This window comes from Gopherus evgoodei, unplaced genomic scaffold (genome assembly GCF_007399415.2).
Source record: "Gopherus evgoodei ecotype Sinaloan lineage unplaced genomic scaffold, rGopEvg1_v1.p scaffold_37_arrow_ctg1, whole genome shotgun sequence".
NCBI classification, from domain to species: domain Eukaryota; kingdom Metazoa; phylum Chordata; order Testudines; family Testudinidae; genus Gopherus; species Gopherus evgoodei.
The window spans coordinates 1,336,808-1,349,604 of record NW_022060049.1 but is presented as its reverse complement, the minus strand read 5'-3'; the positions used below and the strand labels follow the sequence as shown (position 1 = coordinate 1,349,604).

The 12,797-nt window shown below is 56.7% G+C and overlaps 1 protein-coding gene across 1 annotated transcript in view; it reads left to right on the top strand.

The window, feature by feature from the left end:
• Positions 1 to 2,072: 2,072 nt before the first annotated feature.
• Positions 2,073 to 12,797, top strand: part of PCP2 (Purkinje cell protein 2) — a 41,665-nt gene continuing 30,940 nt past the window's right edge. Inside the window, exons 1-2 of the mRNA XM_030545366.1 lie at positions 2,073 to 2,141; positions 2,471 to 2,647. Coding sequence (XP_030401226.1) covers positions 2,073 to 2,141; positions 2,471 to 2,647 — 246 coding nt within the window. The remainder of the gene's footprint in view (positions 2,142 to 2,470; positions 2,648 to 12,797) is intronic.

Sequence of the window (12,797 nt, the reverse complement as noted above, 5' to 3'; positions counted from 1 at the left end):
ATACAAGGCACTGGTGAGACCTCACCTGGAACACTGCGAGCAGTTCTGGTCTCCCATGTTTAAGAAAGACAAATTCAAACTGGAACAGGTGCAGAGAAGGGTGAGTAGGATGATCCGAGGAATGGAAAACCGACCTTGTGAGAGGAGACTCAAAGAGCTTGGCTTGTTCAGCCTAACCACAGGAAGGCTGAGGGGGGATCTGTTTGCTCTCTATGAATACATCAGAGGGATAAATAGTGGGAAGGGGGAGGAGTTATTGAAGTTAAGGGCCAATGTGGACCCAAGAACCAATGGATATAAACTGTCCATCAATAAGTTTAGGCTTGAATTAGATGAAGGTTTCTAACCATCAGAGGAGTGAAATTTTGGAGCACCCTCCCACGGGAAGCCATGGGGGCAAAAACCTAACTGGCTTCAAGACTGAGCTTGAGACGTTTCTGGAGGGGAGAGGGTGAGGAGTTTGCCTACGAGAACATGGAGCCGATCGGTAGCGTGACCATATTTCCTGAAGTAAAAATGGGATGGCCGGGGCTCACTGAACCCAAGCTGCCCCCACCCACCCGCAGGCCTCGCCAGAGCCAACACACCCCACTGCCTGGGGCTGGGGCTGATCCCTGAGCCCCACTGTCTCACCCCTCACACTGCCACCTCCCTCCCCCCCGCAATGGGATAAATGTCCATTTTTGTCAAAAGAGAGTCAAGACAGCCAGGACAGAGCTTAAAAAGGGGACTGTCCTGGCCAAAACTGGACATATGGTCACCCCACTGATCTGCGACTGCTACCAGCAAATATCTCCAACAGCCAGAGATGGGACACTAGATGGGGGGTTGGGGCTCTGAGTTAGTACTGAGAATCCTTTCCCAGGGGTCTGGCTGCTGGGTCTTGCCAGGGCCGACTCCAGGGGGTTTGCCTCCCCAAGCAGCCAAAAAAAACAAAAAGAGCCACGATCGCAATCTGTGGCAATTCAGTGGGAGGTCCTTCACTCCAAGCAGAAGAAGGACCCTCCACCGAATTGCCGCCGAATACCTGAAAGTGCCACCCCAAGCACCTGCTTGATAAACTGGTGCCTGGAGCCAGCCCTGGGTCTTGCCCACATGCTAAGAGTCTAACTCACCAGATTTGAGGTTGGGAAGGAATTTCCCCCCGGGTCAGACTGGCAGAGACCCTGGGAGGTTTCCCCTTCCGCTGCAGTGGAGGGCCCAGGTCCCTTGTGGCCTGCAACGTGCAAATGGTCCCTTCTGGCCTTACAATCTGTGACCCCATTTAGCTTATGTGTGCTGAGCTCAGCCAGCAGGGGGTGCTAGTCATGTTGCTCTTTGGTCCATGGAGCCTCCCTCAAGATGCCAGCCCCGGAGCCCACCCCCCCCTTCTAATCTGTCCCTGCCAGCCCAGACTCCCTTCCCCCTAGACTCACCCCTGGCCCTGTGGGTCTGCCCAGGCTCTCCCTGCTAGAGGGCATCCTCAGGGGGCAGATCTACTGGCACTAGGGCACCTCCCCCTGGTGGAGCATTACCAAGGGAACACCCAATGCCAGAGAACCTGGTTCTAGCTTCCGCGCTGCCCCAGGAGGTGCCGCAGGGCCCTAGTGTTGGCAGCAGATCATTCAGAACCCCATTGTGCCAGACCCTACACAGCCCTCTCCCCAGCCCCAGTGAGAGACAGCCTCTGGCCACGAGAACTCATAGTTCAAATAACCAAGACAGATGGAGGCAGGATTGTTATCCTCATTGTACAGAGGGGAAACTGAGGCAGAGAGCAAGGCAGTGTCTTGCCTAAAGTTATCCAGGGAGTCAATGGCAGAGCCTGGACTAGAACCCAGGTATCCTCAGTCCCCACCCAGCTCATGAACCACTGGCCTGTCCGCGCTCTTGCAGCCACCCTAGGCAGGTGACCCCTTTGGAGGGGACCACATGTCTGCCAGAGGCACCGGTGCTGGGAAGGGTGTATAACAATGGGGTGGGAACCACGGGAGATTCTCAGCAGGACCAGGCGGTACCTCACTGTATTCCCCTCACCCCAGGTGGGACCTGCTGTCCGTGGCACCATCCCCCTCTCGTGGCACCAGAGGGCCATGTCTGCTCAGGTAGGAGAAGCACGGTGTCGAGATGCTGGGGGAAACCAGGGTGGGCAGAAATCCCAGGTAGGGCACTGGGGTGTGAGGGCACAGGGTGGGGATGGGGGCAGTGGGGTATGGAGGTACTGGGTTAAGTGGAGGCAACAGGGGGCAGAGTCATGGGAAAGGGGGTTAGGTGGACAGAGGAGTGCAGTGTCCGAGTGGGGTGGGGGCTGGGGTGGATCATTGTGGCTGGAAGGGCAGGGACACAGGGTGGGGAGGGGGCACAGGACAGAGTCCCAAGGGCTGGGGGCAGGGTGGGGAGTGGACTGTGCTCCCCAGCCCCAATGCCCAGGAGCCCACCCACCTCCCAGGTTCGCTCCCCTGACCCCACTGTTCTCTGTGTCCTTCCCCAGCTGCTGAAGAGGAGCAGGCCAGGGGGGCTGCGGTGCCCTCGCGGGCAACTCCTGTGCTCGCTTCATGTCCTCGCCTTACCCGGCCAGCGCTACCAGAGCCTGCCCACCACCTTCCTGGATGACCAGGATGCCAGCACCCGGTATGCCAAAGCCAGCACCAGCCGGGCACCTTCCCAGGTGTGTTATCCCCTCCAGGCTCCCTCAAGGTGTGACCCTGACCTGGGCACTTCCCATGTTGTGAGTCTGCTCAGAGCTCTCCCAGGTGTGTACGCCCCCTACCCCCAGGCTCCTGGGCATCATACTGGGGAAGCCGTCCCTCTGCCCCACAGAGCTCTCTGCCTCCCTGGCCTCCTCCCCACTCCCACCCACCCCCCATGGGGATTTCCCTTAGAGACAGTCAGCATCCTCCAGCTCCTGGCCTGTTCTCTGGGGCCGGGATTCCTAGGGGCCCCCCACCCGACATGCTGTCAAATAGTGCCAGGGCCCCACTCTGCACTGGGTTAATCTCCTGACATCCCAGGGCCTCAGGGGGACTCATTTCCAGCTGCTACCCCGGCTGCCAGCTAACCCCCCAGCCGGAACGAACCAGGTGGGGCCTAATTCTCAGCCAGGCTGGTGGAGGAAGGAGAAACACCCACATATTCCTAACATCACCCACCCTCACTGTCCTCCAACACCTGGGAGAGTTGCTCCTGTGACCTTCACCCCCCCCACCGCAATGCCCCCCATTCTCCCCCACAATGCCACCCCTATTCCCTCCCACAATGCTACCCCCATCCACCCCCCTACAATGCCAGTCTGCAGCCCTTCCCCCTCTCACACTCCCAGGACCAAAGGCTCTGGAGTCAGTGATTTATCTGAAGAAGCTGGGAATAGAACCCAGGAGTCCTGATACCAAGCCCCCCCCCCCCCACTCCCCTTCCAGAGCTGAGGTTAGAACCCAGAAGTCCTTGCTTCCAGGCCCACCCCTACTAGACCCCACTCCCCTCCTCACAGGACAATGTCACTTTGCCATGGCTGGGGTGGCATAGAGCATATATGAGCAAGGGTGGAGGCGCAGCTGTGTTCTCAGTGGTGCTGTTTGTAGCCTCAGGCTGGCCTTTAGGGGGTACCAGCCATCAGCCCCTGCCCCTTCAGACAGGGAATAGGGCAGCGTTTCGGTCCTGACTCTGTTGGCTGCTGCTCTGCCCTGTCATGGGCTACTTCTCTCCTCTTCCCTCCTCCCCTGTTGCTCCCCTTGCCCCCCAGGGCAGCAGCCCCCACAGCCTTTCTCCCCAGGGCACAGCCAGTTCTCCCCAGCTGAGGGGGAGGCAGGAGCGGGCCAGTGCTGCCATGATGCTGAGGGGGTGCCCTGAGTGCCACAGGAGGAGAAAGTCTTCTCCGCTCGTCCAGAGCCAGGCCAGGTGCTGGGAGCAGCTGGCTCCAAGCAGGAGGGCCTGGTGCCACGGTGGTCCCTCGGCTCTCAGACCCAGTACTGGAACTGAACAGGGAACCCAGGGCTAGTTCTCAGCAGTGGCCTGACATTGCCTCACTCTCCCAAGAAGCCACTATGGTGCCAGATCCAAGAGATGGGCCTGGTGCTGGGGCAGAGCTGGGGGTGCTGGTTCTGAGGGTGGGGCCTGGCACCGGCGTAGGGAAGGGGTACTGGTTCTGACTGGAGAGACTAGTCTTCTTCTGGAGGGGCGGGAGGGCTGGTTCTGGGTCTGGGCTGGGCCAGAGTATGGGGCTGGGGTCTGTGCTGGGTCAGAGTGTGGTGCTGGTTGTGGGGCCTGGGCTGGGTCAGAGTGTGGGGCTGGGTCTGTACTGGGTCAGGGTGTGGGGCTGATTGTGGGGTTGGGTCAGAGTGTGGGGCTGGGCTCTGTACTGGGTCAGGTGTGGGGCTGGTTGTGGGACCTGGGCTGGGTCAGAGTGTGCCGCTGGGGTCTGTGCGGAGTCAGAATGTGTGCCTGGTTCTGGGGCCTGGGCTAGGTCAGAGTGTGCCCCTGGGGTCTATGCTGGGTCAGAGTATGGGGCTGGTTGTGGGGTTGGTTGTGGGGCTGGGTCAGAGTGTGGGACTGGTTGTGGGGCCTGGGCTGGGTCAGAGTGGGAGGGATCTCGTGCTGGTTCTGCACAAAGTGGAAGGATGGTGCCAGTTCTGGACAGGGCAGGGAGTTTGGTGCCCCTTTGGTCTGGGGGCGCAGACCCTGGCCAACCGCCCTAGCAGCTGGCTCGCACACGCGCACACTGCCCCCCCATCCCCAGAGCGCACTCACACATGCTAACGAAGCAAGCGGGTGGCTTTTTTGAGACAATTATCCGGGATAATCTTTATGCAGATTATGGGGATCTGATGGATGAGCAGATTGGATGCCTGTTTATTAAAATATGGATTTGGATCCGGGTGGCCAGAGCAAGGCTGCGGGGGAGGGAAGGCCAGGGGTGGCACTGGGCTGTCTGGGGGAGGGGAGCAGGAGGCTCTATAAATCGCTAACGCCGACGGGCACCTGGGGCTGCCATAGCGGGCACAGGCAGGGGCAGGGCACGGCACCGAGGAGGGCTCTCTGGACACTCACCTTGGGGGTGAGAAGCGGCCGTGGGGTGAGGACCTGTCAGCACAGAGTTTGGGATACTGGTTGGCAGCAGCTCCAGGTTCAGGATGACCACGGTAGAAGCCAAAGCCGAGGAGGAGGAGAAAAAGGAGCCATCACCGGCCTCCAACCCATCCAGCGGGGTGAGTGAGGAACCATCCCTTCTCCTCAGGGGGTCATGGCATGGATGCCAGCCTCCCTGGGGCGCTTTTGGGGGCACCCAAACCCCCCTCCTACTGTGGGGTTCTGGGCAGTTCAGCACCCCGTCCCTCTGGGGGGGCTCCAGGGGGCTCGAGCACTCCCTTGGCTTGGAGGTCCAGGGACTAGATTGATCAGCAGAGGGGGCTTCAAGGGTTTGGGTCTGACCAGGCAGGCTCAGAGGAGAGCCAGAGGGGTGGTTGAGGTCCAGAAGAAGGAGCTGGCTGGAGATGAGGGGAAGGGGTTGGAGAGGAGGATTGTTGGAGAGCATCTGAGAGATTAACAAGGAGAAAATGTTTATACTGTATGGGACATGTTGCCGCGCCATGTCCAGCTGTCCTGGTCCCATGCCCACCTCTGCCTGTGCTATGCTCATCTGTGCTGTTACCCGCACACCTTTACCCTTCTGTGGGCTCAAGGCATAACCCAGTTCATTTAGGCACCCCCAGCCTTTACCCATTCCTAGAGCTCCAGCGAAAGGCAGCTACTCGTACCATGTTCCTAGGGCTCAGGGCATAATCTTCTGCAGGTTTGCGGGGCCTTACACAGTAATATCCTCCTCACCCTCTATGTATCAACAGTCACCAGAACAGAATACACCCGCTGCGCATACAATGCCCATCACTCTCACTAACTTTCCCTGCTGGCCAGTCGGGATCAGGTCGTCCTGGGACACCAGCTTCTGCCCAGGGTGGTTGGCAGAGTGTTGAGGTCTGGCAGCTCTGGGCTTGGGCTGTGTCCTGGAGCTGGTTCCCAAGAACTTCCTTTTGGACTTCAGTTTATATAGTGAAACTTGAGTCCAGCTTAGCTCTACCTGAGCCGGTCATTTACTGACGTATTACAAAGTAATTCTCCGAGCAGTCCGAACAGAGCGTGAAACAATTCTTTACCCCGTTGTATCCCACCACCGTGTTTGATGTACACGTGTGAAATTAGTTATGGAACAGACAGAAACAAGCAAAGAACAGGACAGAAACCAGACAGATAAACACTAGAGAAGTGGGACCAGCACGGCCGAACAATAACGTAGAGATTTCACACCCACACTGCTGATGAATGATTCCTTGCCAGACAGGATGCTGTCAAACAAAGTTTTCTTTAACCCCCTTAAGGTCAGTTTCTTTGCCTGGTGATGGTGGGCACTAGCAGCGCAGAATCGCCTTCTTAACAGCCCAGGATTACATTGCTTTGATATCATTTAGATGGAATGTGAGGAGGTGACTTTCCGCTTCTTGGCTCATGGCTGCTGCTGTCCTAATACAGTTGCAGAAAAAAGGCCTCAGACCTTACAGTGCTGGTTCTTTGCCCACCTCCATGCACTCCTGGCCCAGCTATTCCGGCCCCATGTCCACCTCTACCCTCACTATGTCCAAGCTGCTCCATGATGCACTACGGCAGCCCATTCTGCCCCACAATCCCACACAAGATTTTTGGCTGGTTTGAAGGTGGGGAATGGGACACAGGACCTTTCCCTTCTAGGGGGTGCACAGAACCCATCACTCTCTTAAACCATGTGACTTCTCACCAACCACTCAGCATCCAGTCCCTCCTGCCAGGGCCCTAAAGCCAGGATCCCATTGGCCAAGGTCAAGGCACCTTGTCCATTTTCCACTGGAGGATGCTGAGTGAGAGGATGCTGAGTGAGAGGAGGATGCTGTTGTGCCAGGCACTGCCCAGACCCCAGCTGAGATCAGGTCCCATTGTGCCAGGTGCTGCCCAGACCCCGGCTGAGATCAGGGCCCTTATTGCTGCACAGCCCCTGAGAGAGAGCCCAGTTGAGAACAGTGCACACTGAGAACAGAGAATCCCCAGCCCCCAGGACAAATGGAGCAGCTGAGCGCTGAGATCTTTCAACAATCTGTCCATTTGAGTAGTCTGGCAGTTTCAGGTTTTCTACCGAAGCAGTTATGGCAGCAGAGATGGGGGAGACACTGTGACAATATGCCGTTAGCCTTCTTGGCACAAGAGCACACAGCTGACTCATATCCAGCTTCTCATCCACTGTAATCCCCAGGTCCTTTTCTGCAGAACTTCCACTGAGCAAGTCAGTCCCCAGTCTGTAGAAGTTCATGGAATTTTTCCCTCCTAAGTGCAGGATTCTGCACTTGTCCTGTTGAACCTCATCAGATTTCTTTTGGCCCAATCCTCCAATTTGTCTAGGTCACTCTGGACCCTATCCCTACCCTCCAGCATATATATCTCTCCCCCCAGTTTAGTGTCATCCGTGAACCTGCTGAGGGTGCAATCCATCGCATCATCCAGATCATTAATGAAGATGTTGAACAAAACTGGCCCCAGGACCTACCCCTGGGGCACTCCACTTGATACTGGCTGCCAACTAGACATCAAGCCATTGATCACTACCTGTTGAGCCCGGCTATCTAGCCACCTTTCTATCCACCTTATAGTCCATTCATCCAGCTGATACTTCTTTAACTTGCTGGCAAGAATACTGTGGGAGACTGTATCAAAACCTTTGCAAAAGTCAACGTATATCATATTCACCGCTTTCCCCATATCCACAGAGCCAGTTATCTCATCATAGAAGCAGTGGCAGCTCCAGACCCCAGCATGCCAAGCACGTGCTTGGGGTGGCATGCTGCGGGGGGCACTCTGCCGGTCACCGGGAGGGCAGCAGGCGGCTCCGGTGGACCTCCCGCAGGCGTGCCTGCGGAGGGTCCGCTGGTCCCACGCGGCTTCAGTGGAGCCGCGGGACCAGTGGACCCTCCACAGGCACGCCTGCAGGAGGTCCACCGGAGCCGCAGGACCGGCGACCGGCAGAGCGCCTCCCACAGCATGCCACCCTGCTTGGGGCGGCGAAATGTCTAGAGCTGCCCCTGCATAGAAGGCAATCAGGTTGGTCAGGCATGACTTGCCCTTGATGAATCCATTATTGACTGTTCCTGATCATCTTCCTCTCTTCCAAATGCTTCAAAATGGTTTCCTTGAGGACCTGCTCCATGATTTTGCTGGGGACTGAAGTGAGGCTGACCAGTCTGTAGTTTCCCCGGTTCTCCTTCTTCCCTTTATTAAAGCTGGGCACTATATTTGCCTTTTTCCAGTCATCCGGGACTTCCTTCAATCGCCACAAGTTTTCAGAGATAATGGCCAATAGCTCTACAATCACATCAGCCAACTCCCTCAGCACACTTGCATGCATTAGATCTGGACCCAGGGACTTATGCATGTCCAGCTTTTCTAAATAGTCCTTAACCTGTTCTTTTACCACTGAGGGCTGCTCACCTCCTCCTACTGTGCTGCCCAAGGAGCTGACCTTGTCTGTGAAGCCCGCAGCAAAAAAAGCTTGGAGTACTTCAGATTTTTCCACATCATCTGTCACTAGGTTGCCTCCCCCATTCAGTAAGGCTCCCACACTTTCCCTGACCATCTTCTTGTTGCTAACATACCTGTAGAAATCCTTCTTCTAACCCTTCACATCCCTTACTAGCTGCAACTCCAACTGCGCTTTGGCCTTCCTGATTACAGCCCTGTATGCTCAAGCAATATTTTTATACTCCTCCCTAGTCATCTGTCCAAGCTTTCACTTCTTGTAAGCTTCCTGTTTATGTTTAAGCTCACTGAAGATTTCACTGTTAAGCCAAGCTGGTTGCCTGCCATATTTGCTTTTCTTTCTGCACAACAGGATGGTTTGTTCCTGCGCCTTCAATAAGGCCTCTTTAAAATACAGCCTGGACTCCTTGCCCTCTCATGTTAGCTTCCCAGGGGATCCTGCCCATCGGTTCCCTAAGGGAGTCAAAGTCTGTTTTTCTGAATCCCAGGGTCTGTATTCTGCTGCCCAGGTTGCCACCCACTTCTACTTCCCCTACCAAATTCTTCCCTGTTTGTGAGCAGCTGGTCAAGAGGAGCACGGCCCCTAGCTGGTTTGTCCAGCACTTGCACCAGGAAGTTGTCCCCAACACTCTTCAAAAACTTCCTGGAGTGTCTAGTTATGATCTGGTCTGTTACAATCAGCACATTGGTCTTGTTGGGTATCTCAGCCCATCCAGGACATCTGACCTGCACTCCTGTCAGGTCCAGGTAGGGACTGCAGCTGGTGCTGCCCATGGCTCTGGGCACTAGTGTGGTAGGTTATAATACAGGGGTCATTGGGATTGAGCACAACTGAGGGGTCCCCAGGGGCTGTTGATCTGAGCCCTCTGCCCAGGGCAATTTGCATACAGGCCCCACCACCTCACAGGGTTGAGAGCACAATGGAGAGGATGGTGTAGGGCACTGACCCCATGGGGCAAAAGCCTGAGGCCAGGGGTCCATGGGGCTGACAGGGCAGCCCTAGGACTCAGGGTAGGCCCTAGGGGGCAGCAGGGTCTAATGGTCAGCGTACAGGCCTGACTGCCAAGGATTCCTGGAGCTGTGGCACTCGACTTCTGTCTGTGGCCAAGCCATCCCAACATGAGGGAAAGGATGATGCAGAGAGGAGGGTGGCACTGTGGTTCTGGTCCCCAGCCTGTGCTCAGGGCATTGCCATGTGTATTGGTTATTAGCAGGCATTGCACACGGTGGGACCAGGGGGAGTGATCATGGGGCAGGATCTTGCTCCCAGGCTGCCCAATTCCCCCATTTCTTTCCTTCTCACCTCTTGATTGAGCTGCCCTGGCACTCTGCACTCTCTTGTCTCCAGTCTGTGTCTGTGCCCAGGGTCCCCCAGGGTCATGTAATCACCCTGTGAGTGCTCCAGCATCAGAGATTGAGGGAGATGAGCTCCATGGCTGATGCGGGGGTGGGGGAGTGAGTGGCTGGGAGACGTACAGCTACTGGCATGGCTCCATGCCAACTCCTCAGGGCACGCCACCCAGCTCTCTGCCCCCCCCAGGGGTGCAGATCAGCCATGGGGTGTGGCAGGAGGCAAAGCCCTAGTGATCAAAGAGTGGGGCGCTCACAGCCACCTGGCAGCCCACCGCTGAGTCTCACTCCAGGCTCTAGCCCCACTGGGACACTCCTCCATGGTGGGGAGTGAGGCTGCCCTGTGGCAGGGATGTGGAAGCACGTCACCCCAAGGACATTATCAGACATCAGGCAAGCTGGCACTTCTCAGCATGCTGCCAAGGTCACCGGGGCCTGGATCACATGGGGATCTCTCCCACTACAGGGAGATCTGTCCATCTGGCCTCCCCTGACTGGGCTCTCCAGCCCTGTGAGCTCCTGCAATGAGCCCACAGGACTGACATTCCCCTGGCAACACCATCAAGTGTAATGCAGATAGGGCTGGAAGTCGGCAGGAATCACTGTGACCCCCAGTGCCTGGGGTCAGTAGGGGCTGGTACCCCTCCTGGCAGGGGCTGGATTGGTGGCGATGGGGGGAGCTGTGTTGGCACGTCCCACAGGGGATCTGAATTCAGGAGCCCTTTGTCTGAGTCACTTCAAACTGCAGAAAAATCAGCCTGCTCTGACCTGCCCAGTGTGAGACAAATAACTCGGGCCAGGCCCCCGCTGATGTTAATCGGCCTCGCTCCATTGGAGTCAGTGAGGCGAGATCCCCAGCTGGAGTAAATTGGTTTCACTCTGTTGAGTTCTGTGGGAGAGATTGACACAGATGGAGTGATGCCGATTTACATTAGTTGTGGATTTTGGCCCCATTGTGGTTAGAGGGAGTCCAGGCTCAGGTATCTGGTGCAAACATCACTGCATAACACAGGGCAGGGCTTCCCATGCTCACTAACGCCTTTCTCACTCCGACATGGAGCCATAATCCCTCAATTCCCTGGCCTGTACAGCGCAGTGCCTCCCAGGCCCCAGGGCTGATCCCTCCCGGGGGCTCTGTCCCCTCAGTTCGTCCTACCACGTCTTGGCTGGGGACCGGACCTTGCTGCCTGTGCCACCTGCTGGCTGCTCCCCACAGGTCACCTCCCCTCTGGCCCATAGGCCCCAGGTCCCCTCATGCCTCACCTGGGCCTTGAATACCTAGTGCCCACCCTGAGCACGGCCTTGGGGGCTGGGCTTTCTGGGGAGCCCCAGCCTGACCTTGAGGTGACCAGACAGCAAGTGTAAAAAATTGGGATGGGATGGGGGGTAATAGGAGCCTATATAAGAAAAAGCCCCAAATATCAAGCAGTCTCTATAAAATCAGGACATCTGGTCACCCAACCTGGCTTTGCTGTCTCCTGCCTGTTCAGGACATCCAGCGACACCTCTTCCCTGCCCCACCTCTCTCCCCTCTGCCTCTGAGCTGCTGGTCAGTGTGGCCAGAGATGCCATCTGTCTCTGCCCGGCCCCATCCTCTCCCACACCCCAGGTCCCTGGAAGGCTCAGAGCTCAGAGGATGGGGAATTTCCCCAGATTTGGGGTGCTTCCCTGAAAGACCAGAGCCTTGGGGTCCCAGTGGGTCTGGGGATCCCCCCATGGGACTGGGGCTCTTTTCTGAGATTTCCAGGAGCTCCCGTTTCTGACTAGACCCCGGGCAGAGACTGAAGTGCTGTTTGCCCTCATCCGTCCCTCACCCCCAAACTTCCTGGAGGCAGAAAGAGCTGGTCCACAGCGAACCCTTCCCCCAACCCCAATAGACTGGGGGGGGGTTGGGGCAGAGATGACCCCTCCTGACCCTGTCCCTCCCCCACTTGCAGCCCATTCCATTCCTGAGGCCCAGCAAGCAAGGCCAGGAAAATCTCACACTGGTGTGGTGCAGGGGTCAGACCCTGGTGCCATTTAATGCCATGACAGAGACACCTGGTGCGGCCGGGTGACCCTCCAGTCGCTGCTCAGCTCCACTCCCCAGCGCAGCCCGGGGCGAGTGCCACACACTCGGTATACAGAAGGGTGGTGGGTGTCACTGGCTCATGTGCCATGCTGGAGACTTCCCAGGGTACTTTGCACCAAGATGGGGGTGGGAGGTTGTGGCGGAAGCAGCAGCACGGGCAGGGTGAGGCGGGCACTAGGACAGTCTCACTGCGGGCATAGCTTCTAACAGAATGCTGACTTTGGCTGAGTGCAGTAGGAGGCACCTGGGCCCCCGATCCTCAAAGGGACTTAAGTGCCTCATTCAAATCGAAGGGATTTAGGTGCCTAATTGAAATCAGTGGGAGTTAGGTGCCTAAATCCCATTAAGGAGCTGGGCCCTGGTGCTTTTTTGAGAAATATGCAAATAAAGCCATGGGCTGGAGATTTCCCACGGATTGCAAACTCTGCCGTCACATGGTCGGCCAGTGTCCATCTGGGAATCTGGGATAGAGCAGTTTGGTCCAGGGGATAGAGCAGTTTACTGGGATTCAGTGATTTGGACACTGGCCTCCTCAGTAACCCTGGCCCAGACACGCCACCGCTCTGTGCCTCAGTTTCCCAATCTGTACAATAGGGATAATGCTGCTGCCCTCCTTTGTAAAGTGCGTTAAGAGCTATGGCTGACAAGAGCTCAGTCATATTACTGTAGATCAGATCCATCAGCTCGGCTTCACAACCACCTCTCCCCTGCAGGCCAGCACAGCAGGATTATTTGCATTTGTAATATACAAAACCAGTTCAGCCCTTATTAAATGGATTAAAAAATCCCTGATCAGTCTCAACAAGTAATTGCAAATGGGGCCTGGTGTTTCGAGTGGCGGGGCTGTGAT